This window comes from Solea senegalensis, linkage group LG15 (assembly GCF_019176455.1).
Source record: "Solea senegalensis isolate Sse05_10M linkage group LG15, IFAPA_SoseM_1, whole genome shotgun sequence".
Lineage (NCBI taxonomy): Eukaryota > Metazoa > Chordata > Actinopteri > Pleuronectiformes > Soleidae > Solea > Solea senegalensis.
The window spans coordinates 6,000,836-6,025,603 of record NC_058035.1 but is presented as its reverse complement, the minus strand read 5'-3'; the positions used below and the strand labels follow the sequence as shown (position 1 = coordinate 6,025,603).

At 42.6% G+C, this 24,768-nt stretch overlaps 2 protein-coding genes across 3 annotated transcripts in view; one reads left to right on the top strand and one right to left on the bottom strand.

The window, feature by feature from the left end:
- The first annotated feature begins 535 nt into the window (after window positions 1-535).
- Window positions 536-22,589, top strand: crtac1b (cartilage acidic protein 1b). Its single transcript, XM_044045579.1, has 15 exons — window positions 536-631; window positions 3,419-3,609; window positions 4,884-5,080; window positions 5,440-5,576; window positions 8,976-9,132; window positions 12,124-12,258; window positions 12,354-12,496; window positions 15,838-15,974; window positions 17,325-17,407; window positions 17,630-17,730; window positions 17,865-18,033; window positions 19,020-19,165; window positions 19,741-19,783; window positions 20,288-20,431; window positions 20,717-22,589. Exons 2-15 carry the CDS (start codon window positions 3,425-3,427, stop codon window positions 20,842-20,844), a joined length of 1,905 nt encoding a protein of 634 aa, XP_043901514.1. The 5' UTR covers window positions 536-631; window positions 3,419-3,424; the 3' UTR covers window positions 20,845-22,589.
- golga7bb (golgin A7 family, member Bb) overlaps window positions 12,146-24,768 on the bottom strand; it is a 33,956-nt gene continuing 21,333 nt past the window's right edge. Inside the window, exons 6-7 of one of the 2 annotated variants that reach the window (XR_006361833.1) lie at window positions 12,341-12,457; window positions 12,146-12,206 (exon numbers count right to left, since the gene is read on the bottom strand). The gene's annotated coding sequence lies outside the window, so the exon portion shown is untranslated. Of the gene's footprint in view, window positions 12,256-12,340; window positions 12,458-24,768 lie in introns of both variants that reach the window. The other variant, XR_006361832.1, reaches the window with a different exon arrangement.

The window sequence follows — 24,768 nt, the reverse complement described above, 5'->3', positions numbered from 1 at the left end:
GCCCCTGAGCAAGGCACCCGATCACCCATGATGGGTTATATGCAGATGACAAAATCACTATCACTGTTGTTGAGTGATGACACATTTTAACTATCTAAACTAACTCATTTTGACATCTCCCTGCAGAACTGCAGTAATTAAGTTACTTTTAACAGCTCTAATTATTGTTTTTCAGGGACTTTGATTTAAAAAAAACCAAAACATCAGTTGATAAAAGCTATTTTTGAGAAGCTCCATGACTGTAACAAGGTTTCAGGACAGGAGTCACGCCACGCCAGCATCCCCTGCTGCATCCTCCTCCTCCTCCCTCACCATCACCATCATCATCATCACCGTCAACATCTGGAGACACGCCCACTCACTGGCTCCCTGCGTCGCGATTGGCTCCGTGTTTAAATATTCCGCACGCGCTCCCGTGATTGGCCCACATCGCACAGCAGCGATTTCATAAAGCTAATCTTTTGGAAGTTGTGTAAAGGGAATAAGTGGCGACAAAAAAAAAAAGGACAAAGAATCCCCGAGATAACCGCGACAGCCTCAGCACGATTAGCTGACGGGCTCTGCCTCTCCTCTGCCTCTGCGGGCTGTCAGTCGCTGGAGGATTTGTCGGAGTTTACGAGCCTCTCATTCTGTGAGTAACCCGAGTTTCTGTGACTTTGCTGCTGCTGCCGGTGCTGATGCTGATGCTGCCTGACTCTGGCTTCAGCATCCAGCGCTCCGCCGGGATCTGATGCGCACAGAGTCGGGATAAAGTTCCTTTCCATTTAGGATGAATCCGTTATCAATAGACGGTGAAGCTGCTTCATCATCTCACACTTTTGAAACTGCAACGGATTAAATGTCGTCTCGTGTCTCAGAAAGCAAGACAAACTGTGGATGAGCAGTTGATAAAATGTAGTTTTAGTTTGTAAAAATGTTTTTTTTTTTTATTGCAGCAGTTTACTCTGTTTATTAAGTTGTGTTTAGTGTATGCATTTAGAGATATGGCTTTAATTTAACAGGATTTCAAGATAGATAGATAAGTTATACAGTATGCATTATGTGCAATGTGTAACTTTCTACAAACACTTACACACAACAATCGTTTTCCTCCTGAAGTTTAGCAAACATTAAAGTTCTCCATGCTGTTCAGAAAAGATAAGTAGTTGTTTGTTGTTGTTGTGCAGCAGATGAGGTGTTGTAATAGTGCCGTTAAGCTGTTGCACTGTGTCTTAATGTTTAATATTCACTGTGGCAAGTGATGGATGCACTGGCATTTAATTGTTAATTACGGAGAGCAATTGCTTGGTGTAATTCACTGGTACGTTGTGTGTGTGAACGTGTGTTTCCTGCAGTGAGTGTCCTTCACAGCCTTTTGGAAATGTGTGTGTGTTAGAAACTGAAGATGTTGCTTGCTCTTTGTCGCAGTGTTATCAGGATCAGAGCTGGGCATGAACGCTCCACAAAGCACATGCTGATGTTGCACGCTTTGATGGTGGCCTCTTAATGCCACCATAAATAACCAAATCGAAAACATTTCTCTGCTTCAGACAACATGGGTTGTTTTTTGTTTTTTTACTTTCTTTACAGAACCATTTTCATGGTGTTTGACTGGTTCACTGCAAAAATGACTCTAGTCTACGTGATGTTCTCAAAGTGTGGTCGGACGCTTGTTGACCCGGGAGATCTGAAAAACCTCAAAACATGTATTTCATGAATTCTCGCTTGTAGAAAAAGTCACACTCCAACTTCACTTGACGACTCGGGTCTCAGTTTTTCACTGCAGTGATCGGGGGACAGAGCGACTGCACGTCCTTGACTGGATAATGTGGTAGCACACCATTTTTATCAGGCTGGTCCCCAACGGTTTCAGTCGCTCATTTGTCCTTTTCTTTACATTCCTCATCTATCTGGTTATTACTTTCAATAGAATCATTGGGATTTCCAGGCTTGTCTTAATCTAAATAAAGTGGGAGTAAAATCACGAGTCAGGTAAAAAATAAAGAGATTTTCCATGTATTTTTTCTTTCCTTTTGCTTTTCAAGTTTCCCTTTGTTTCTCTCTTTTTTTAATTTCTAGATCTATTTAACACGGTGGATATGATCTACAGAAGTCAGGCTTCTGTAGTGTGGACTCGCTCTGCTCATTTGTCATTACACCCTGTTCTAATGGAAAGAAACCACCTAATCTAGAGCTCCCACTGTTGTTAATTAACCCTTCCTGCTAACAGCCACAGTCTTCATCTCGACAGCAGGCGTCCGCCAGCATTATCTCTGTGCCGCCTGCCAGGAAATATTAGTCATGGCCATATTTCTGCAAGTGTCATGAGAGGTGCTTCCTATCCATACCTTTGAGAATACCACTCAAACAGCAATGTGTGTGTGTTGTTTTTTTCTATATATAATTATCCTAAATGAAATAGTTGAGGGAGACGTTGAAGAGCCATACATCACCTGGAGACTCGGAGCAGAAAGAGAAGATTTTCTGCAGCAGCGTGGAGGCAGAATGGGGACAAACCAATGGCATCGCTGACGAAGGCTATGTTCATAAATCCACAGCCATTGCAAATCAAGTTGTCAGCTTGTAAACACCCTTTAGTTTGTGTGTGCGTGTGTGTAAAGTTTTACAGAGTTTTTAATGACGAGTGTTTTATTTAAGCCTTAAGAAGGTGACCTTCCTCTTCCCTTCCTCTCCCTCAGTCGTGTTTCTCTTCTCCCTTTGCAGTTTGAGCATGAGAAACTCCACCTCTACCTGGCCACACTTCACGAGTCCGTTGGATCAATTCCTCTGTGGTTAGCTTTTATCCGCTGACCACTGAAAGGACACTTATACATCACAAGAGCCTTTTATCTAAAAACGCTTCCTTAATTTAGAGTTGATCACCCTCTCTGAGGGAAGACAACGTCAGGTCTGTTATATCAGCTCATATTGGTTTCCTCTGTGCTCACTTGGCCTCTGGCTAATGTCCTGCTCCACGTATAGATTTTCTGTCTAGTAATTTCTCAACCTGTCTGTATGTGATCAGTGGCTCAGATATTATCCAGCAGAATACTGCTGATTGTGGTGGTATATCTTCATCTTTATGTCTCGGTGTAGCAGAGAATTCGCCGACGTCCGCCTCGCAATGAATTTGGAGAATTAGCAACAACGTGAGTTGCAGCTTGCAAGTGTATGACTTAAATTTCCATTTGCCTGCTCTTGCAGGACAAATGTGTGCTTCAGTTTGGTCGCAGGGTGTGAAAGCGACATTGTGCTGATCTAAGGCATGCAGTTTTCCATGGTGATGAACTGCCACTGTTAAAGTGAAGTGAATACCTTGGGGATTTCTTTGAGAGATAAGAACAGGGAGAGTTTTCTCTCCTTAATTTGACAGGCTCAACAATATAAGACAAACTTATAACATTTCATCGGTTGTTCAGCGTGCTGTTTTTGCCCTCAGGTGAGGATGTTGTTGTGGCTGGTTTTGTTCCTGCCTGCCCACTCCTTGGCTCAGCGATCCGAGCCCATGTTCTCCGCCATAACCAAGACCGTGCTCCCCCCTGACTACGACAACAACCCCACTCAGCTCAACTATGGTGTGGCTGTCACCGACGTGGACGGAGACGGAGACCTGGAGATTTTCGTCGCTGGGTGAGTAGTGACGATAAGGGATGGTGTAAAAATCCTCCCAGTTAGATTTGTTTTGTTTTCGAAGAGCGAAAATAACAGAATATGAGCCATTCATTAACAGCAAAGTAATTAACCGATCTAATTCGACATTGTAGGCTAAAATAAAACTGCACTGTCATTTTCTGAGCTAAAGGTTGAAGACAAAGGCAAAAGACTAAAAGATGTGGGGTGGTGCCCTGAAGCTCACTCAGCTGATGAAAATGGATGTGATTGGATAGTGCGCCATTGATGGGAACAGTTTGGCAAGCCTGCCTCTGTCCAGTGAAGCAGCAATGAATTTCTCTGTGCTTAACAGAATATAAATGGACCAAAATGACCCTGCTTAACCAGCTATCATATTCAGCAAGCATCCTGGACAGGAGGGCATCACAAAACTTCATAGAGGATGTAATGTCATTTCATTAGTGATTAAAAGAATTTTTAGGATGGACTGTTTCGGTTGATATTAAACTGCCAATGCTGACCTTTGGTACGGCATTGTCGTTTTATTACACTGTCGCCAGGGAACCACGTCTGTCTGAAGACTCTAGTGTGACGAAAGGAGATTCAAAAGCTTCTGTAACTTTGTTTATCCACTCAGATTAGATACATTGGGATTAAATATTTAAAGGTAAATTTAGCCTTTGGCTGCAAGTTTTGATTTAAAGATCCAGCGCGTAAGAATGGGTGACGTCTAATAGTGAGACAACAAACTCTCTCCACTCTCTCTGCTGTGACCTCTTTCTTCTTCATTGTGTGAATGCACATCCATTCAGGCTGCTGGAGAAACATGCCGGCACAAAATGGTGGCCTCTGTTAAGAAAGGCCCTGTCTAAAGGACATATAAGACTCTTATTCCCATGCTACAATAAACAAGTTTACACTCTGGTGCTCATTTAAGAAAAAAAAGAAAAAAGAAAAAACAAGAAAAGCACATTGGTGAGTTTGAAGGTCCTCAAAACCAATTTTCTCTCTGGAAATTATTCAAGTCACTATGAGCTGTGTTCATTTTTAAATGGTGATGTAATGCAAGTCCAAGCATTAATCACTTTTATACTACCTTTTTTTTTATCATAAAAGCAGGGACAAAAAGGTTCAAGGAGCTTCAGAAGGGCCAGGTTTGAGTCTGCTGTAAAAAAGCTCCATAAAAGATCCTTTCCAGAATGTTTCATTAGAACAAAAAAATGCACTGCATGATTCCGACTAATTGCTGAAAGGGATCATACGTACGAACTGCCACTGGTGTCTGTTGACAGCTACAACGGGCCAAACCTGGTGCTGAAGTACGACAAGCAGAGGAAGAGGCTTATCAACATCGCCGTTGACAACCGTAGCTCTCCTTTCTACGCCCTGAGAGACCGCCAAGGCAATGCCATCGGAGTGGCAGCGTGTGACATCGACGGAGACGGTCGGGAGGAGATTTATGTCCTGAACACCAACAATGCCTTCTCCGGTACAGTATAGAGGGATTATGCTTTTTGTACACACACGGGTTAGAGGTCTTGTTTTGTGCAAAGACAAAGAAGGAGAATCAGTATGCAGATATTAAGCTCATCCTTTTCTGAGTCCTCATCTGATAACAGTTAAGCTTTGAGTGGCTATTAATCAATCTGAGAACTACAGAGCGTGCACTGCCAAAACTGCAACACCTCACCTTTGTCATTTTTATAAAAAAGCCCTCCCTCATATTTCAGCCACAGTAAACTGCTCTTGTTCCCAGTCACAGAGGACTCTTGTGTTGCATGAAACCACACGATCTTTGCCTCTCCCGAACGCTCTCTCTCTCTCTCTGGAACGTCTCTCCACATCAAGGTCGGGCGACATATTCTGACAAGCTGTTTAAGTTCCGTAATGGACGCTTCGAAGATCTACTGAGCGATGACATTAACGAACACAGAGATGTAGCAAACCGAATGGCTGGGCGCTCAGTGGCCTGTGTGGACAGAAAGGTATTAAACACACACGCGCACACACACAAACACTATCTCCCTCTCGCACACAGAGGGGAAGAGTATATGCAGATCCACACTAGACTCACACAAACTCCCCAGAATGTCTTCTGTGTACATGCATGGGTGCTTCTGTTTGTTTACCAGTGATAACTCATGCCCTGCCTACGCCGCCCCTCTCAGCATGTGCTATGACAGTTCATTTGGGGGAATGGTGTGCCATTTTCTCTCTCCTGTCCATCGCACCAGTGTAATTATAGAAGCCAGGCCTCGTTTGTTTTATAGAACATCGTGCGTGAGGAAGAGTGATGACTGCACACTACTGTTTTCTGCCCGTTACATTTTCTCGCACTCTTTCTCCTCTCACTCTTTTTCCCATTCAGTGCATTTACATGACTTTAGAGGAAAAAAACTGACTGCATGAATACCTAAAGTTGGACTCAAGCTGGCTACTGTTCTCACCCCCGGCTAATACCTGGAAATAATAAAAGAAGCCAGGGTACAAAAGAAGAATTAAACAGTGACAAAAACATGGCGAAATACAGGTCGGTACATTTTGTTTTTGCTCTGGTCCGACTTATGAGCTTAATAATTGGATATTTTTAAATGAATGGACGACAAGGAGACTTGGAATGGTACTTGACATGCTAACAACTAGCAGCATGCTAAATCAGAAAATGCTTTACGCTAACAGACTCAAACAAGGCCGTCACTTTGGTCTGAAAAGTCTAGTGTGACAAAAGGCTTCTGTGACATTGTTTATCCAATATAAGATAAAATGGGATGTAAATATTTATAGGCAAAACTATGGAACGGTGCTCGACATGCTAACAACTAGCAGCAAAATGCTAACATCGGGAAGCACAATCGGTTCTGCACATGTATCAGCTAACGGCCCAGCTTTTTACAAAAAAAGCACTTAATTGAAGTTTATTTTGAGAAAAAAAATGGACTTTAAATTGAATAACAACGATATTAATAGAGACTTGAACAAATGGGCCTAATTGAGTACAATAATTCAAAGTTTTAATCGGCAAATGATCCATTGAAAGTCTATTTCAAATATCCCTGTTCAAGCACTGAAATAGAGACATTTCTACATTTTTGTTTTCCAGCGGAAACACTTTTCTTGCTCCATTTTGCTAAAATTCGAAGAAAATATTTGTGGGCAGAGAATAAGCACGTTCCACCATTGTGATTCTCCTGAATAATGCTTCCAGTGTCGCGGCATTAGACGCAAATTTAGCACATTCGCAGAACTGATCGCGCTTCCAGGTACAGATCGGGCACCGACGGGGACATTTTGCCTCCTAGTGCAGTAAAGGCAGACTCACTTCATTCAATAAATCAGTTCCCCTCAGTATACAGCTTCAATACAGGAACAAGGACAAAAGTCTAATTTAACGGAGTTGAGCTACAACCATAGTTTGACTTGACGCGGCATGGAAACGTACTGACTGGTTTCCTCCATCTTTTCACCTCTTTTCCTCCAGTTATTCGCTCCCTGACTGACACACTCACACCTCTTCCTTTGTCTCTTATCTCAAACACAGACATTCACTTCTCACTTGCAATTGGGCGACGGGGTAAAGAAGGTAAAAGGTGGGAAGGGGAAAAGAAGGGGATTACAATAGATTTCTTTTAACCACTGTGCCATCTCACTGAGCACTGTTAGGTGATACAGCTGCCAAACGTGATTGGAACGATATCTACTTTTAATGGTTAATGGTTTTACAGGAAGCCAAAAACCCTGATGTGTGTTCTTCCATGCTAGTTCAGCAGACTGATAAAGAGATTACATTTTTATTATTGTTGAGCAGATTATGGGCAAAAGCAGAAGATTATACGAGCCAAAACCAGAGCATGTTGTAAAGTTGGTATTTTCTCTCTTGAAAACGGCGCGTCCAGTCATTAGTCTAATGCAAAGTGATGACGGTGCCATATTAAAAGTCTGCACTGCAAAATGTACTCATCCACAGTTGTATCTGTGAACGGCATGCAGTCACATCTCCCTGCACCAGCATGCACTCTGCAGGCATGCATGTCACACCAGTCACTCTGCCAATTTCCACTGACAGAAATTAGCCTTGGGTGAAGACTTATTGAAAAATCATTGACTTTTAAGTTTATTAAGTAACTGCCAGTGGCCTTCACTGTAGTTCAGTCTCATTTTGTCAAGTTCTAAGTGTGTGTGTGTGTGTGAGAAAGAGAGAAAGCGAGAGAGAGAGCGACTCACTCCTCCCACTTCAGTAGGCCATAAAGTGGCGCTTGATGACATTTACATCACCTAGACTCATTTACTTTTCTTGTCTTGTAAAAATATGGTAAGGTTAACACAAATTCTACAGTGGTGTTTGTTTGAGTGTGTGTGTGTGAATGTGCGCATGTGTTTGTATTGACTGAAATATGTTAGGCCTGGTGAGAAAGCTCATTGGAATCGAGTGTGTAGTCTATTAGCGTGGTTCCGTCTGTGAGTTTGTGTCTGCAGGGACTCTGACTGATAATGGAGTGTGAAATTAATCTCCAAAGGGAGGCAGAGGAAGGAGTAGGGAGAGAGAAAGAAAGAGGGGGTAAAGGGTAGGAAATAGGGTGAGAGAAGATAAGGGGGGAGGAAAGATTTGATTACGAAAAGGTTAAACTATGCATAGTGGAGATATAGGAAATAAATTCAAAAAAAAGGCTGAAGCAAGGTGTTTTTATATATTCTCTATAATATATAGCTTCCAAATTAAATGGAAAGCTAAAAAAAACAACAAAGAGCTAATCCTGCAAACTAGTATTTCTGTGGAGATAAAGCCCGATGCATCTTTCTCCACAGTGACACAGAGCTATAATGTTATCTAAAAGTAAAATAAAAGTGTGAACACACTATTGCAACTATTCAATATGCATTGTTTAATTTAGGTTCCGCACAGACACACACTCTCTGCTGCAATAAATATTCAGTTTGTAAAAAAAAAAGAAAAAGAGGCGTATATATTCACAGCTGAAAAAAGTCTCCAACAAAAACACGATGTATTCCCAGTTGAGTAAAAAAGAAAAGACAAGGAAACAAATTAAAATCTGTTGTGTCAAGCTGTTTTATACGTTTCTTAGCCTCCCCTGCAGAGAAACAGGCTCTACCCCTACTGGTGGCTTTTTGTTCACTAGTCCACTAATTAAATAAATGTTCACCATCGTTAACAGTAACATATGTTCTTCTCTACCTGATATTAAGCCATGTTATTATTTTTGTGCAACCAAGCTTTTGAGATGACCGCGATCAAACTTCATGTGGAAAACCTTTACCAGCACGAGGGACTCGGCACGATATCACACTTATTACTTATTACAAAAAGTATGAAACCATCTGTATTGAAAAGAAATTTGAATTTTTCACAATAATGGCTTCTCTCCCAGGGTACGGGGCGTTACGCTATCTACATCGCGAACTATGCCAGTGGCACCGTGGGTCCTCACGGTCTCATAGAGATGGACGAGACAGCGAGTGACCTTTCACAGGGCGTCATCGCCCTCTCCAGCGTCGCCGAGCAGGCCGGGGTCAACAAGTTCACAGGTAGGTGTGAAGAAATGACTGTGCGTGTGTAAGCTGTGTATTACTCATGTTGTAATTAGTAGTTAAATGTGATATATGTTTGTGATAAAAGTCAAACTAATTTGGTTCATTAAGTGTAAAATTACCACATTCAACTCAAGAACACACTGAACATTACACACGTTTGGGGCTTAAATGATTATTCGATTCATTGAATACTAATTGTCAACTATTTTCATAATCGATTTTTTTATTTATCTGATTTTTAACTTCTTAAATGTGAATATGTTCTGGTTTCTTTGCTCCATTTGACAAAGAAATCATTTTGTTTTGTGGACTAAAACAAGACATTTTGACATCATTTCAAGGTTTGAGAAACAAAGAAATACTTGATTCATCAAGAAAAGAATCGGCAGATATAAAAACAATCGTTAGTTGAAGCTTCCTATACATTAAGGTCACCTAATAGTCCACTAGACTCGGTTCAATTGGGGGTTGCAATGGGGGGGTGCTTTCACACTGCACTTTAGTTAAGCTTTTGAATAAAGTATTGCCCTCCTTGCCATCTGTTGGTTAACGCAGGGCAACTTCTGTTTCCGCCACATACGAGCGAAACATGGAGCTGCATCAAATCCCATCAGTCTTGTTTTTTTTTAATTTTGTTTTATGCTGAACATACGACACATACGGGCTCGGACATTTATCCCGGCTATCGTTCTCTAAGCACGTAGGTTTTGGTTGTGTTTACCCACAATGCCCTGCGTTGTGGTCTGCGTCCTGCATTTGGTTCACTTGAGGCGAACCGAGACCTTTTAGTCGTTTTAGTGCGCATCAGAGTTTGGTTGCACATTCACACCTGCCCAAACTAGGGTTGGATAAAGAAGAACTGGTGTGAATGCACCCTAAATATCCACCAACAGTGTATATGAGAGGAAAAGAGAGTGAGTCTTCGCTAACCTTGGCTGGGAGAAAATTATCAACACCTGTATATTTGTCTTTAACTTTCTCTCCACCTTTGTTTTCCTTCTGCATTCTCTAATTTATGACTTAATATACTACACTTCTTACATAAAGCCCCTATAAAGTTAGATTCAATCTCTAAGAAATGAATGCAAGTCAATGTAATGTCCTCTGAAGTCATGGAAGCCCCACTGTGTGTTTGTGTGTGTGAGTGATGTAAGATCATTCAGCAGCACTGGACCTTCAGTCTGATTTATACAGACATCTGCAGAGGAGCATGTGCTCGCTGTACCCGTACAGTCTGAAATATAGGACTTAAGTACAGGAAGGGTGCCGGACAGGAGGCGAGCAAAGGAGAGCTGCTGGACAAGGGCCAACTCAGGGAGAGGGGGGGAAAAAAGAAAGCGTGATGACTGTAAGCGGGAGAGAAAACAAGCGTTAGCGAGGCCTTTTGGACGTGTCAGCCATTTAACTCCAGTCAAAGTCACAGGTACTCCTCAGGGAAGGGCGACACACGCATACATCAGAGCAGAAAAGCAGTCTGGACGTGGTATCTGTCTCTGTCCACGGTGGCTCCCTCCAAGCTGAATAAAAGTATGCTGATGCCAATACAGCACTTTGTATTTTATATGCTATTAGTTCAGTCGCAGGCAGACGGGTTGAAAGAGGACAACGCTTTACTGCATGCAGAGGTTAAACGGAAGCTGCTGGTGTAAATCCTTGATTTATTGGTATGCGCTTTCATTGATGTCGCTGATGTTTGCTGTGTCAGGTTGTTAAAAAGGTGAATTAAAGAAATGAAATACTTAATATTCACATGATAGTATGAATGGACTACCATGTTTTTACAGTAGCCCACAAAGGACAAACTACATATCTTTTGAGTTCTGTTTAATGTTAATTTTAAATTTTACACACTGTACCTTTAAGGAAGGTTGTGTAACAACAAGGTGGACAATATCATTTTGGTATTATATTTCATATTTCACTTATTTAACCACACATCACTTTGCTGATATTTTTGATTTTATTTGATAATTTATTGTATTTAAATAGATGCAGTATTTTCCCCTTTGATTATTGTTTAGCTTTTACATTAACTGGCTGTGAAAGAACGCTATTATAACCTTGAAGGGAACTTTTTTAATGTAGAAAAATAAATGCCAGAATGAACTACTTCACCATGACTTGTTTGATGAGAGATATTTTATTTTACCCGACGAAAAGTCCCTGACTTTGACGACCAGGAAGTGGGACACGACTTTGTGCGAAACGTAATCAATTTTCATCCATTTTTTTTTTTTGCATTTTTTTTTTTTTTTTTCAATGCCAGATGTCATGGAAGCTGTCAAGAGTGAGCTGGCGCAGAATGGGTGTGAATAATGCAGAGGAGATGGCTTTTTACCGCCCTGCCATTAATCAGCGCAGAGGGACAGTGAATGAAGTTGTATATCTAATGGTTACATATCTCTGGAGAGACATTAGTGGTTTATGGCCATAAGGGGCGAGTGGTATTTGTCTGTGCCGATGGAGCGGGCCAGTAAATCAGGATTGAGCCCTCACTCGCAGCGGTGACTCTACATACTGAAAGGGCAATCAAAGCCCTTTCAGCTCCATAATTAGACTCTGCTGGTCTGAGATGAGACACTTTAACAGAACACTTCACTTCATAGAATGTCAGTGTAAAATCCTGCGGTGATATTGATTGAATTGAACAATGACAAACATGTTTTCATCAACGGTAAATCACTGTTTGCTTTTGCGTCATGCAAAAGACTCCCAGCATGTGTTGTGCCTTTGTATTTTTGTTCCTGCCTCGGTGTATTTGTCTGTTTTCAAAGCTTACCAGTAAGTGTCTGTATCCGCCCGGCTCAGGGGAAATTGCCCGAATAGGTGATAATGATCTCAAGCTGATCTCATGCTCTCTCTGCTTTGTTATTTCACCTACACTGCTCCAGGTTTTTATTTCCAGTACTGTGTGCTTACCCTTTTCTTTAACCGCCCGATTGTCTCTCACCATGGAGGCTCGTCTCTCTGTGTCTGTCTGTGCAGGAGGGCGAGGCGTCGTGGTGGGGCCCATTGTCAGTCAAACGCTGTCCGATGTCTTCTGCGACAACGAGTACGGGCCAAACTTCCTGTTCAGGAACAACGGAGATGGAACGTTCACCGATGTGGCGCAGCAGACTGGTGAGAAGAGTGTGTGCAGTGTGTGACATATCACGTGACTCTGATGCCAAATGAGTACGATTTATATCATGAAGCCTCTTACCATGTGAGCGCAGGTGTGGAGGACCCCATGCAGCATGGAAGAGGCGTGGCTCTGGCAGATTTCAACCGCGACGGCAAGACGGACATCGTCTACGGGAACTGGAACGGACCTCATCGCCTGTACATGCAGCAGAATAACCGCAAACAGAAGTTCAAGGTAAGTTCAAATATGTCTCCGCCAATATACCAAGTCACTCAATAAGTCCCGGGTTCATGACCCGGTCAGAACAAGGGTCTTTCTGCATGGACTTTGCATGTTTTCACCGTGTTTGTGTGGGTTTTCTCCGGGTTCTCCAGTTTCCTCCCGTGTGTGTGTGTGTGAGAGGGGTCGTTTTATCTCTTTGTGGCCCCTGTGATTGACTGGCAACCTGTCCAGGGTGTACCCCGCCTTTCGCCCTATTCCAGCTGGGATTGGCACCAGCGCCCCCCACAACCCTCATGTGGAGGATAAAGTAGTAAAAGATGAATGAATGATTAATCTGTTGATTGTTTTTGATTTGCCCATAAAAAAAAACAACAGAAAATGTCAATAATGTCCCTCAAATGTTGGATTTTTGTCCACAAAGCAAAGACATTCACTTGGTTGTTATGGAGGAGCAAAGAAACCACCCGAGTATTAAAACTGTAAAAATGTTAAATACAAACAATTGTCTGTTACATTCAAACCATTGTCACATGAGTTCACACAATGCTGATTAAGGCTCCACATGACTCTCCACATGTGTTTAGATCGCATGTCAAGACAGATGGACGTTGTGCAACGTTGTGCGAGTAAAGTGAAGAGACTAAAAACAGAAGGAAACGTGTCATGAGCGAATGCTTCTGCTGTTTGTTCAGCAGTTTAAAGGGATAATCCCACTACACCCCGGTCCTGCTGCTGTATACACAAAAATGCTCCCTCAATTTTTGTCCCGGTATTCAGACGATGATGCAGTGTATAAATATCATCATTTCTATGTACAAAGAGCAAGCAGAGACACACTCAGACTGATTCATCTCTCAACACAATAGCCGGTGAAAGTAAATGACATAATGACAGTTGATCATTTGATTACTTTTGTGCACCTTTACAATAATGTGTAGCATATGCTCGTTTCAGAAGGTCAAACTTGAAGGCGAGGATGATGACAGATGAGGGAAAACATTGTCTGCTGGATGAAAGAGTGACAGTAGAAACACGCGTTAATGAGTGGTTTTTCAAAGCGATTAAAAGTCAAGCGGCGAGATGAATGTTGTGTGTGGGTTTCCTCTGTTACTCCTCACGAGCAGATCGGCGGAACACTGAGAAACACGGCGAATCAAACAGGTATCGATGCTCCAGGACAGCCGGCGATTTAGAATAAACTGCGGACTGAGTGGGATTTAAAGACCGAGGGGTGGTAATTTACGAAATCAACGACTCTGTAGACAACACCGTGTGTTTGTGTAGTGCAGAGAGAGAGAGAGAGAGAGACATCCTCGGCTTTGTAAATCTGTGGAGGTTTTTGCACTTGGTGATCTATGTGTCAGGACCTGCGACCGCATCTTTTACCATAGAGATAAATGTCGCATGAGACATGTTTATAGGGGTCAAATAAGAGGTTAATGTGTGATGGTTAGCTCAGAGACAATCCCCACACACACTTACACACACTCGTGCTCTCAAACACACGCACAAACACCCGAGAAGACAAAGTGAATTAGCAAGCCAATCTTTTTTAAACCAAGATTGTTAAATCACGAGCCCACAACACATTTAAGACCACCTCTCCCCCCACATAAGCTGACACTCCTGCTCGCCTGTATTGACCTTTGGCATGCATAATGAAGCTGCTGTATCACTCCAGTAAACCGCTAATTAAATTGGGCTGAAACAGCAGCTTGTCCACGTAGTGGAAAGTGCCGATTAGGCCTGTTTGTGCTTTAATTAAAATGTATTGCCGAGGTTTTCCCTCGCAAAAGGTTTAACGCGCACACGTGCAGAAACTCACCGACACATATCAAATATGGTTTTAAAGAGGCGGGGGAAAGCCAGGGTTAGAGGGACGAGGTCCTGGTTAACAAGATGGAATCTGAGCTGCAGCTCGAAATGAGAATAAATAAGTGAGTTGTTGGGTGATTTTCTTTCATTAAAGATCACAAAGAAATTTACCTGTATTGAATTTAAATTGCAAGGTAATCAAAATGCGTAAGGACCCTATTGAAACTCAAGGAGTTCTAATTATCATTGTTATTATACTACTTTTGTTTCCATAGAGGAACCATGAAAACGAACTGGAAAAATAAGTCTTTAAAAGGTTTGCACACATATTATATTTTCTTTGGAGTTTTTTTTTTTTTAACCATATTTTATTTTTATGAAGTTGTGAATAGCTCCAGTGCCATTTTGAGAAACTTCACGCATACCAAATCATGGACGATTACTTTTCTGCTTTTCGTGCTCGTGCAAGAGTCATGTTTTTGAGCTCCATATTTATTTTGGCATTTTCTCTTGTGGCACATCTTATGGCGCAGCTAATAATATAGTTAATATAGTCAATGTGTATGTACTGTGCTCTCCCTCCCTCGTAGCCTCAGTTGGCCATCCCCTCTCCTTCACCTGAGAAGCAGAAGGTCACTGTGCCCCCCCTTTGCAGCTTTATGAGCCTTATAATTAAAACAGGGAGTAAATACTGGAGGGAGTGAAGGGCTGCTCTATAACTCTTCCCCGACTTATCACCGTGTCACTGAAGCGAGGAGATATCCGTTACTTTCTCATGCAAAAACTTCTCTGCTGACGAGAATCTTCTTTTCCGACGCCACGCGATCTAAAGGGAGCCTTTGTTTTCATGTTTAGGCTCCAGATTCATGCGTCCGCGTGACCTACATGTGGAGTGAGTGACAGATCTGTAACTAACTCAAGGACCGGACACGGGTTATTGATGATTCAGCTGTGGAGAGTGAACTTGTGACCTTATATGACAGGTTATAGAAGCATCTCTTTACTCTTTACTGCTCAGCTCACAGCGGCCGCGTGTTCGAATGTGTGAAGCTGTGATAGGAAAATTAGAAAAAGATAAAATGATCAAATGTCAACATACAACAGCTGTTCATGCATGAAAGTTGCTGCAGTGTTTTTACACTTCATTTGTCAGGGTACACACATATTTTTCATATTTTCATGTGAGCAAGACACTGACTATTCTGTGGCAGACAAACACTCTATCTGTTTTATAAATATAGCCTGATTTGATTTTTTTACGGCAGGTTTAGATGTAAGAGTGACACAAACTGAGGTTATTATCCCAAAAAAAGATGGATCGATGGACGACTCAGACGAGAATTTACTAAAAAAAAGGAGGAGAGGAATTATTAGTTTTGTCCCTGAGCGTGGCCATAAAATCAGCAGGTGAATGTGATTAGAACTGGTTGAGCGTGTTCCGTGATCACATCTGTTGAATTTTCTGCTTATGCTTTCATCATTGTGTGCACGTAGGCATCACTGACTTGCTTTTCTTGCTTTTTTATTATTCCGTTCAGGACATAGCATCCCAGAAGTTTGCCATGCCGTCTCCGGTTCGCACCGTCATCGTCGCAGACTTCGACAACGACAATGAGCTGGAGGTTTTCTTCAATAACATCGCCTACAGAGGCCCCTCTGCCAACAGGCTCTTTAGGTACTCAACCAGATATAATACAGACACACACACACACACACATACGCACATGTTGTACAAGTCTGGCAGTAAGTTTTAACAGCACTTTGATGATGAAGCTTAATGGACTATTCTTGCGTCTTGATTTAATACTCTAAAACTGGGGTGAAAGCTGAGAAGAATTTTAAAATCCCAGCCAGGGAAACTTATCTTGTCTGGCATCCCGCCTCCTCCTCCTCCTCCTCCTCTACACATGAATGAATCTTTCATTAAGACAGTTTTAGGTCTCTTTTTTTGGCTCACGGTTTGGCTTCCTCTCCAGATAATATTAATGAACTCAGCTCTCAAAATGCAATACATGATACATATCAATTGTGAGGACTTAACAGTATAATAAACTCATCCTTTATGAATAGCAATCTGATCTGGCATCATTTTTCCTGAACAGAGCGCAAAAATCAGGCTGAATCTGGTCACGAGCTGGTGGGTCAGTTCAAACGGGAACATCCAATAATCAAGATATAATAAGCAAGATTTCCTGGGTCTGAATACTGCTGCGCCACTGGAGGACATTTGTTGTCCTCCTGGACACAGCGATGGAACCACAGGGTCACTGCTCCGCGGCCCGTGGCTAAGCCATTGTCTGATATGAAGATGAATCAGCTAATTTGACTCTGGCTCTGTAGAAAGAAAAAAAAAAACGCTAATTAATTAAATACACCTAATCAATATTTAGCTGAGCTGTGGACTTTAACAGCCAGGATCAGCACATTAGTACAGTGTGAAATGAAATTATAACTTGGGGAAGTTGGATATTGATGCTTTGTTTCCACTTGTATACGCGCAAGTGTTTTTTTTTTTTACGTGCTATGATGAAACGTAGTCTGAGACTGGCTGGTTGGAGGATTCCACACAGTAAAATAATGGGTAAGATTTACGATTGCAAGAGAAGTGCTAATGCGTGTAGCTGTCAGACATCTATCATTTATGCGAGACTTTCAGTCCGTGTATGTGAACAAGTGTTCATTTAACAGCATTGACTTCTCTGAAATCTCAGTTAAAATCACCCTCTGAACAACTGAATCATCCCTCTTAGATTGTTGTCTCTGTTTCGGGGAACTTTGGATCCCTTTTGGCAACAATAAGCAGTATTTTCTGTTATTGTTAATGTATTGTTACTGTTAACTTCTTCTATAGAGGTATTTTATCTTTGTTATCATTTATTGTCTGCTTAAGCACTGGCCTCTATTCACGGATGCCCACAAGAGGAAGCTTGTTTTTGACAAATAAACGATCGTATTCACTTACAACTACATTATAGTGCATCTAAATACTGAAAATACTCAGAGAAGTCCTATGTTGATTTGACAGGGTGAGCAGGAGAGAGCACGGCGACCCACAGATAGAAGAGCTGAATGTTGGCGAGGCATCAGAGCCTGAAGGGAGAGGAACAGGTGAGAAAAGACAAGAGCAAAGCTCATGCCTGACATTACAACATCTCACCATTAGATGGCACCAGAGCTCCAGGAGAGTCTCTCGTGAGCTTTTACAGAAGAAACACGACTTGTTCCACAGAATTCCTTGATGACTGTTGACACATAATGGTTACACAAAGGATACATGTTACATAGGCTGTTCCGTGATGACGCTGTGCCATTACTGTGATGGATCTGCAGGAGCTGTAGCCACAGACTTTGATGGCGATGGCCACCTAGAACTGTTGGTGTCTCATGGTGAAAGTGCAGCACAGCCGCTCTCTGTCTACAAAGTCAACCAGGTGAGTTTTCTTTTCTGTCTGTCTTTCTTTTCTTTCTTTTTTTTTTAATTTGAGACGTTTGACACCTCAGCATGTGGTGTCAACTGAACTGAACTGAAACTCGGCCTCTTTCCTCATTCTTGTCTGTGTCTTAGGGTTCCACTAACTCATGGCTCCGAGTAATTCCCCGGACCAAATTTGGTGCTTTCGCCAGAGGAGCTAAAGTGGTGGTGTACACAAAAAAGACAGGGCCACACACACGGATCATCGACGGTGGCTCGGGATACCTGTGTGAGATGGAGCCGGTCGCCCACTTTGGACTTGGTAAGTCAGCATTTATATTCTTACGTACACACATGACTATTGCAGGGATGTATGAATAGGTTTAGTGTGTTCAAGTGTAAAATATTAGAAGCACAGTGAAAATATCTATCAACATCTCTAAGAAGTCATGGTGACAGCTCTAGTTTGCTCGACTCATTTTCACTGACTCGCAGCCAAAAGCCTGAGGGTATGTTATTTACTTTACGATATATTAACACTGATATACTGCAGCACGACTCCCACTCACCGACAGAGAGAAATGGACAGGAAGAGTGTCACAGAAAGAGTAGCTGTACGGGGGGAAAAGAAAAGCTTTGTCTGGAAAGTTTTAATACCTCCCGCTTGATTAGAAACCCACGGGAGGGTAAGTTATCTGTGGGAAGGAGCTGCGTGGACAAGAGGAAGGAGATGTGGGACAGGTGCTGCAGCTGGAAGCCAGCCTGGTTTACCCCCAGTAGGACATCCAAGCCTTGCAAGCCCACCCACCACTGCTCGCTGGCCCTGCTCACTGAGCCTGTTCTGTATTAGGACTGTGCAAGCACAGATCAGCTCCAGAGGCCCTCAATTTTAATGCCTGATTACTCATAACACACTCCCGCAGCAAACTTTCCACAGCGTCGTGGCATCAGAACAGACCTCCACACTTGCGAAATGCGTCACTGCAGCTAGACGTGAAACACGCCTCCCACCACTAAATGAGAGGTTGTCTGAGGGAGCAGGAGCAGGGACAGGTGAAATATTCTGTGGCTCTCAGGCAGCACACCTGCTCAGTGGATCGACTGTGTGGTGGCAAAGAAGCGGAAGATCTTTTTTACATCGAGAAATGAAGCTCTCTGGAGAGGGGTCCACTCTATGCCTGATTAAAATACTTTTACTAGTCTTACTATGAGTGTAAAGAGACTTCATGAAAACCATTCAACACAATGTAGAACACTCTTGGAAAAGGACGTATGATGTCATGTTTCTCTGTCGCCTGTGCTGACCAGGCAAGGACGTGGCCACCAACGTGGAGGTTTACTGGCCAGATGGTCGCTCAGTGGCTCGACCCCTGGAACCTTCAGAGATGAACTCAGTGCTGGAAATCCACTATCCAAGAGACGAGGAGGAAATCACTGCTACTACAGAAATAGAGGTACAGCAGTGTGCACAGTGTGCACAGTGTGTTGGCGTTAAAAGTCCAGTGTGTCCATGTAAATAGAGAACTTCTCACTCGCCTCTCACAAGTGTCTCAGGGACCTACAGTAGCATTTCTGAACTCTCTGTAGACTCTCTGTAGACTCTCCCACACTCTCTGCTGTAGAAACATGGTGTCGTAATATGACGACCTCTATAAAGAGAGGTTCTTGCCAAAAGTACGTATTAACAGCCTATTCTAAAGCCAGGAAAACGAAACGATTTTTATTAGAAAGCGATTATGCACTTAGACACAATCAAAACATACTGATGGGTAATACACTCCAATTGTTGCTCGTAAACTCAATTCAATTTTACACACTAGACCTTTGATCAAATATGTAAAGGAGGCAGGAGCAGGGGACTGTGTGTTAATGATTTAGAAATGACATCATTTCAATAACTTAGTGCTGTAGTTGTTGTTTTCTCTGTGTATTTCATCAGTTTCTTTCCTTAAATCACATGAATCTCAAGAAATTGAATGTTTGGTTGTAAAGATTCTTGTTTCTGATGAGTTGAAACTGTTTCTTGCAGTGTGGTCACGGGTTTGCTCTGAATGAAAATGGCCGCTGCACTGGTAAGTTGACAGGATTTGTCTCTCTGTTGACAAAGACTGGATATGAAAATGGATGCAAGTCTCCCAGTTTGTGAAAGTCAAGCCCAGGACGTAGGATGGAAGTAAACGATGGCCACCAGGGGCAGAAAGTGTCTATAGGATAATAAGCCTAATATGTCAGTTAACATTTTCATCACCTTAATCACCGCTACTTTCAGGTATTCTTCGATAGATCATGTTCTCTCACTGGGCCAGTGGAGCCAATCCCAGCTGACACGGGGTCGAGAGGCGGGGAACAACCTGGACAGGTCACCAGTTCATCGCAGGGACAACATACAGTGATGAACAAGAGTTCACTCTCACATTTACATCCAGAGCCTGGCTTTGGAATGTGGGAGTGGACACCAGTGTGATTGACAGCTGGAAGACTGCGTCCATTTTCATATACAGTCTGTACCTGCTGACGCTTTTGTCCTGACAAAAAAGTGTCTCTCCTCCCCCTCCCTCCCTCCCTCCCTCCCTCAGATCAGGACGAGTGCACCCAGTTCCCCTCGGTGTGCCCCTCTGACCGCCCCGTCTGCATCAACACCTATGGCAGCTATAAGTGTCGTGCCAAGAGGAGATGCAATCAGGGCTTTGAGCCCAGCGATGATGGGTCAGCCTGTGTGGGTAAGTGGTGCTGGCAGAGTCAGGGTGGACCGATTTGGGATTACTAAGATCTGGAGAACAAAGGAAGCACTGCCAGAGAACGAGATTCCTTAAGCTGCCATTAATGACTCTGGTTTTGAGTCAAAGCTTAGAGGTGCTAACATTCCCCTGACCATGTCCCCTCTCTGCACCCTGCTGTCTTGCATGACTAACTCAACTATGAGACTAAGCTTTCTTACAGCCATAAAGATGCAGATGTTGGCTAATTTCTCCCCTGCCCTTTTCACCCCCTCTCTCTCTCTGCAGCTCAGGTGGCTTACTTTGGGGGGGCACAGTCCTCTGGGGAATGCAAGTGGTCGCGCCTTTCTTTCTGGTTGCTTTGTGTCTCTGTGTTAGCACTCCTCGCAGACCATCTTCAGACAGGAACACTGTAGCTGCCAGTATCTTCTCCCCCCCTTCCTAACTCTCTCCACTGCTGAGCGGGGATGTACAAAAACTCTCAAGAGAACACTTTTCACTGAAACCTCTACTACTACTACTACTTCTTCTTCTTCTTCTTCTTCTTCTCTATGGATGTCTATCATTTTTCCATCAGTGATTTGCAGCGTTGATCCCTCTGCACCGCTGCCATGTGTCACCTCTTGGCTCCCAGCCCTCTGGACTATAAAGAAGCGCACAGGGAGCATGCTCGCTGGGAGCTACGAGGCTCAGAAAGTGACTGTGTCACACCCGCAGAGTGCTCACGTCATCACCTGGCACTTAACTTGGTAGGACCTGAACTGAGGCCAAGTCAATAAGTGGTGCCGCAGCAGCGCATAAACCTCTGCATGTACAGAACTGGCTCTGCAGACCACATTCATTAGAGACCCGCTGAGGCCCCATCTGTATCTCTGCAATGCTGCACACATTCATCCAGACAATGTCACTCTCATTCTTAGTATGGGCTCAGTGGGATGCTGCTTGTATGAGTGTGTGTGCGTGTGTGCGAGAGTGTGCGACATCCAACAGGCAGTCCGCCACAGGAGCATACGCCACACCATCTGTCGCCGATGGTAAGATTACATTTTGTTATCTATGAATAATACAGCAGCACAACCAAGAGGATAAACACACGTGAGTGTGTGTGTGTGTTTTTAAATGCAGTAACTGGCAGGTGCACTTGAACGCATCGCAATTTATCCATCGCTTTTAAAATCACCCGCCGAATTATTAAGTTCAAGTTGTAGATGTGAACTTTAACCCCCGAGCATCGGCTCATGATATTTACTGTGAACGTCGTGTCTTACATTAACGTCGAGCAGAGGTCGACTGATGCAGGTTTTTCTCTTGCCAATGCGGATCTTTAGAAATCAGTGCCGATATTTGTTTCTGATAAAACATAACAATGCATAAAACACTTAAATATTAAATACAAGAAAACTCTTATTAATCAATAATAATCGAGCGATGAGCTTTTTTGTGCCTAATTAATCAAATTAGGTTGAAAGAAGGAAATGATGTGACGACACAGATTAAGCATATTTGCTGTCAATTTAAATCTCTCATGGTTTATTTTAACATTAGAACTAAATTGCAGATAAGACACACTTTATAAAATGACCAAAATGATGAATGCACAAGTCAGTTTGTGAGTGAGAGGAGAGAAGAACTGTCCTACTGAATGTATTTATTGACACTTAGTTATCTGACTGTGAATATCGGCTGCTGTTCTATCATTTTACTTGCCGCTTTGGTTATTTATCTTTTAATCCAACACTTTGTCATATTTTGGCAGAAACGATTACCCAGAGGTGAGAACTGACAGATATTTGCTTTCACATCAGTTCTCCTCTCAATAATCTACACAACAACAACAACACAACTCCAAACATACCACAGTGTTAGAGGACACTAGCGGGAGACAAGTCCATCAAGTGTTGACGAGCACAGTCCTCCAGAGTCAAGGCTTTGTACGTCTGTGTGTTTCATGGACAGCTTTTTTTTTTCCACCCCCAAAAAATCTGACACATTCCATTCAAGAACCAGCCGCATGTGCAGCCCCGTGACATCGCCGTGCCGACCCCACAGATGCCACCTGTAAATATCAGCCATCGTCAGCTGAGCCTCACAGACTGAGCACATCTGAACACACACAGACTGGAGGATGAGAAGCACTCAGTTTGTGCAGAAATGTTCACTAGTCGGGAAGATGGAATTCTGAGGACCGAGTGGAAACATTTTTGTAGTTTCAGTCACACTCTTGGATCGGACTTGAACTGTATCACTGCGGTCCCATGTGTAGACTCACAGTTCGCATGCACACAGGACAACAACAATTGCACGATAAAAAAAAGAAAAAAATAAGGGAGAGCACAGGTGTTTTTGTTCACGCTCTTCTCCTCTCGCGATCCTGAACGACGACGTAGTCATTTGTTGTCAAAACGTGGTCCGTTTGTATCTTTTCAGCCAATACACGAGTGGAAGAGAAACGATTGTTCACAACTTTTATGTACTCAAGTATTTACTGTATTTACTCAGAAATCACAGCTTCACAAACTCACTTCAGATTCTGACTCTGTGTCTGTGGCCCGGGGAAACTGGAGTTCCTGGGATGAAGAAAATAAATGAAAACACAATATTCACACAGTCACGATTACTTTCCCTCAAGCATTATCACCTATACAGTCACTGACCACTTTATTAGGTACACAGGACACCGCTCGGTGTGGTCTTCTACAGCTGCTTAAAGGTTGGATGTGTTGAGCGTTCACATTTGTTCTGCTGCAGACCTCGGCTGTGACGACTGGTTATTTCAGTTAATGTTACATTTCTCTCATTTTGAATTTTTCTGACCCGACCTCTGACATCGATGAGGCATCTTCACACTCCAACAACCAACAACCTCATTTAAACCACCTTTCCTCAACATTCTTATTCTTATTCTTATGCTCAGTTTAAACTTAAACCCGTCGTTTAGTTGCTCCCATAAAAATGAGCCGATTAGATATTAGGCATACCCGATAAAGTGGTGTGTGTGTGTGTGTCATGGTCACTGCCATAGCATTGTTTTCATGCGACGCTCGAGCTTTGTCTCTTTCTGCTGGAGTGAACAGCAAGTGAAGATGCTCCTGTACAAATTAAAACCTGAAACACACAACACAGTGTGTGTGTGTGTCTGTGTGTACATTTTAAACCTCAAATTACAAAATGAAGAAACAGGTGTGTAAAGGATGAATGTATACCACACACTGGTCATTCTCTGGTCAGTGCTGTGGGAAAACGTCTGTCCTCTGAGTGACTTCAGGTCACTGCAGGCGTCGAGTGAAAGAGGAAAGGAGTTTGATGCAGCAACACTTCACATCACCCTTGCTTGTAATTGCCTTGGCGCATTTTAAGGAATATGATTTTAATTAGTTTGACTAATTTCACCGTGCTTAAACCCTGAAGAAGGAAAAAAAAAAGTGGTCTGTGACATTAAGAGATTAAGCTGCTTCAGCAACTATTTGGGCATGAATGCTCCACGGATGCTGTAAAACAGGTTATAGAATATTGTCATCGCTGCTATTTTCCAGTCATGCTTTCAAAGCGTCAAACATTAAATATGTTATAACATGCTCATGAAATGTACAGTGTTTTTTATTGATTTATTTACCTGGTTCATGTAAATCTATTTTTAACAGGTTTAAAACACTAAATTAAGCATGTGTTTTTTTTTAAATTTTGTTTTGTTTCAGTAAATAACAACAGTTGTAAACAAACAGTATTCTCGGTACAGTATAAAATGTTAACAGTGGCTTGCTAAGCAGAAAATAAAGTGATAGTTTAGATTTTATGAAGTGTCGCTCTCGCTCAACACATGGCTGCCAGCGGGAACACAGAAGTCTCGTCTAATAAAATCTGCCTCTGCTTAAGTCGACGATATCTGAAGAACAAAGTGTGCCGCTTTATCTTGTGTAAATCGCTGACTCTCCTGAACCAAAGACTATGAAGAAAGTTTAAAAAAAGTTGTTTTCTATAAACACCAAAATCAAAACACAGTTAAAGCTACTGATGGAGGCAGGGCCGGCCCAAGCCTTTATTATAGTACATACCTGTAGAGGGCAGTAAAATCACAAAAGGGGCGCTGTGAGTGTGGTGACACTAGAAACTAGAAAACTCAATAAATGAACAATCTTCAACTCCAAAATAAACCAATAACTACACTATTTAGATAGATCTAAATAGATTTACGCATAGGAGTACTTCTCATGACCGTAACTCTGAGACCATTTGTCATATCTTTGTCCTTATGTCAGCTAAGATTGGCACCTGTGCGCCTGCGACCCTCATGTGGAGGATAAAGCAGTCGAAGATGGAAGGATGGATAAGGTAAAGCAGAG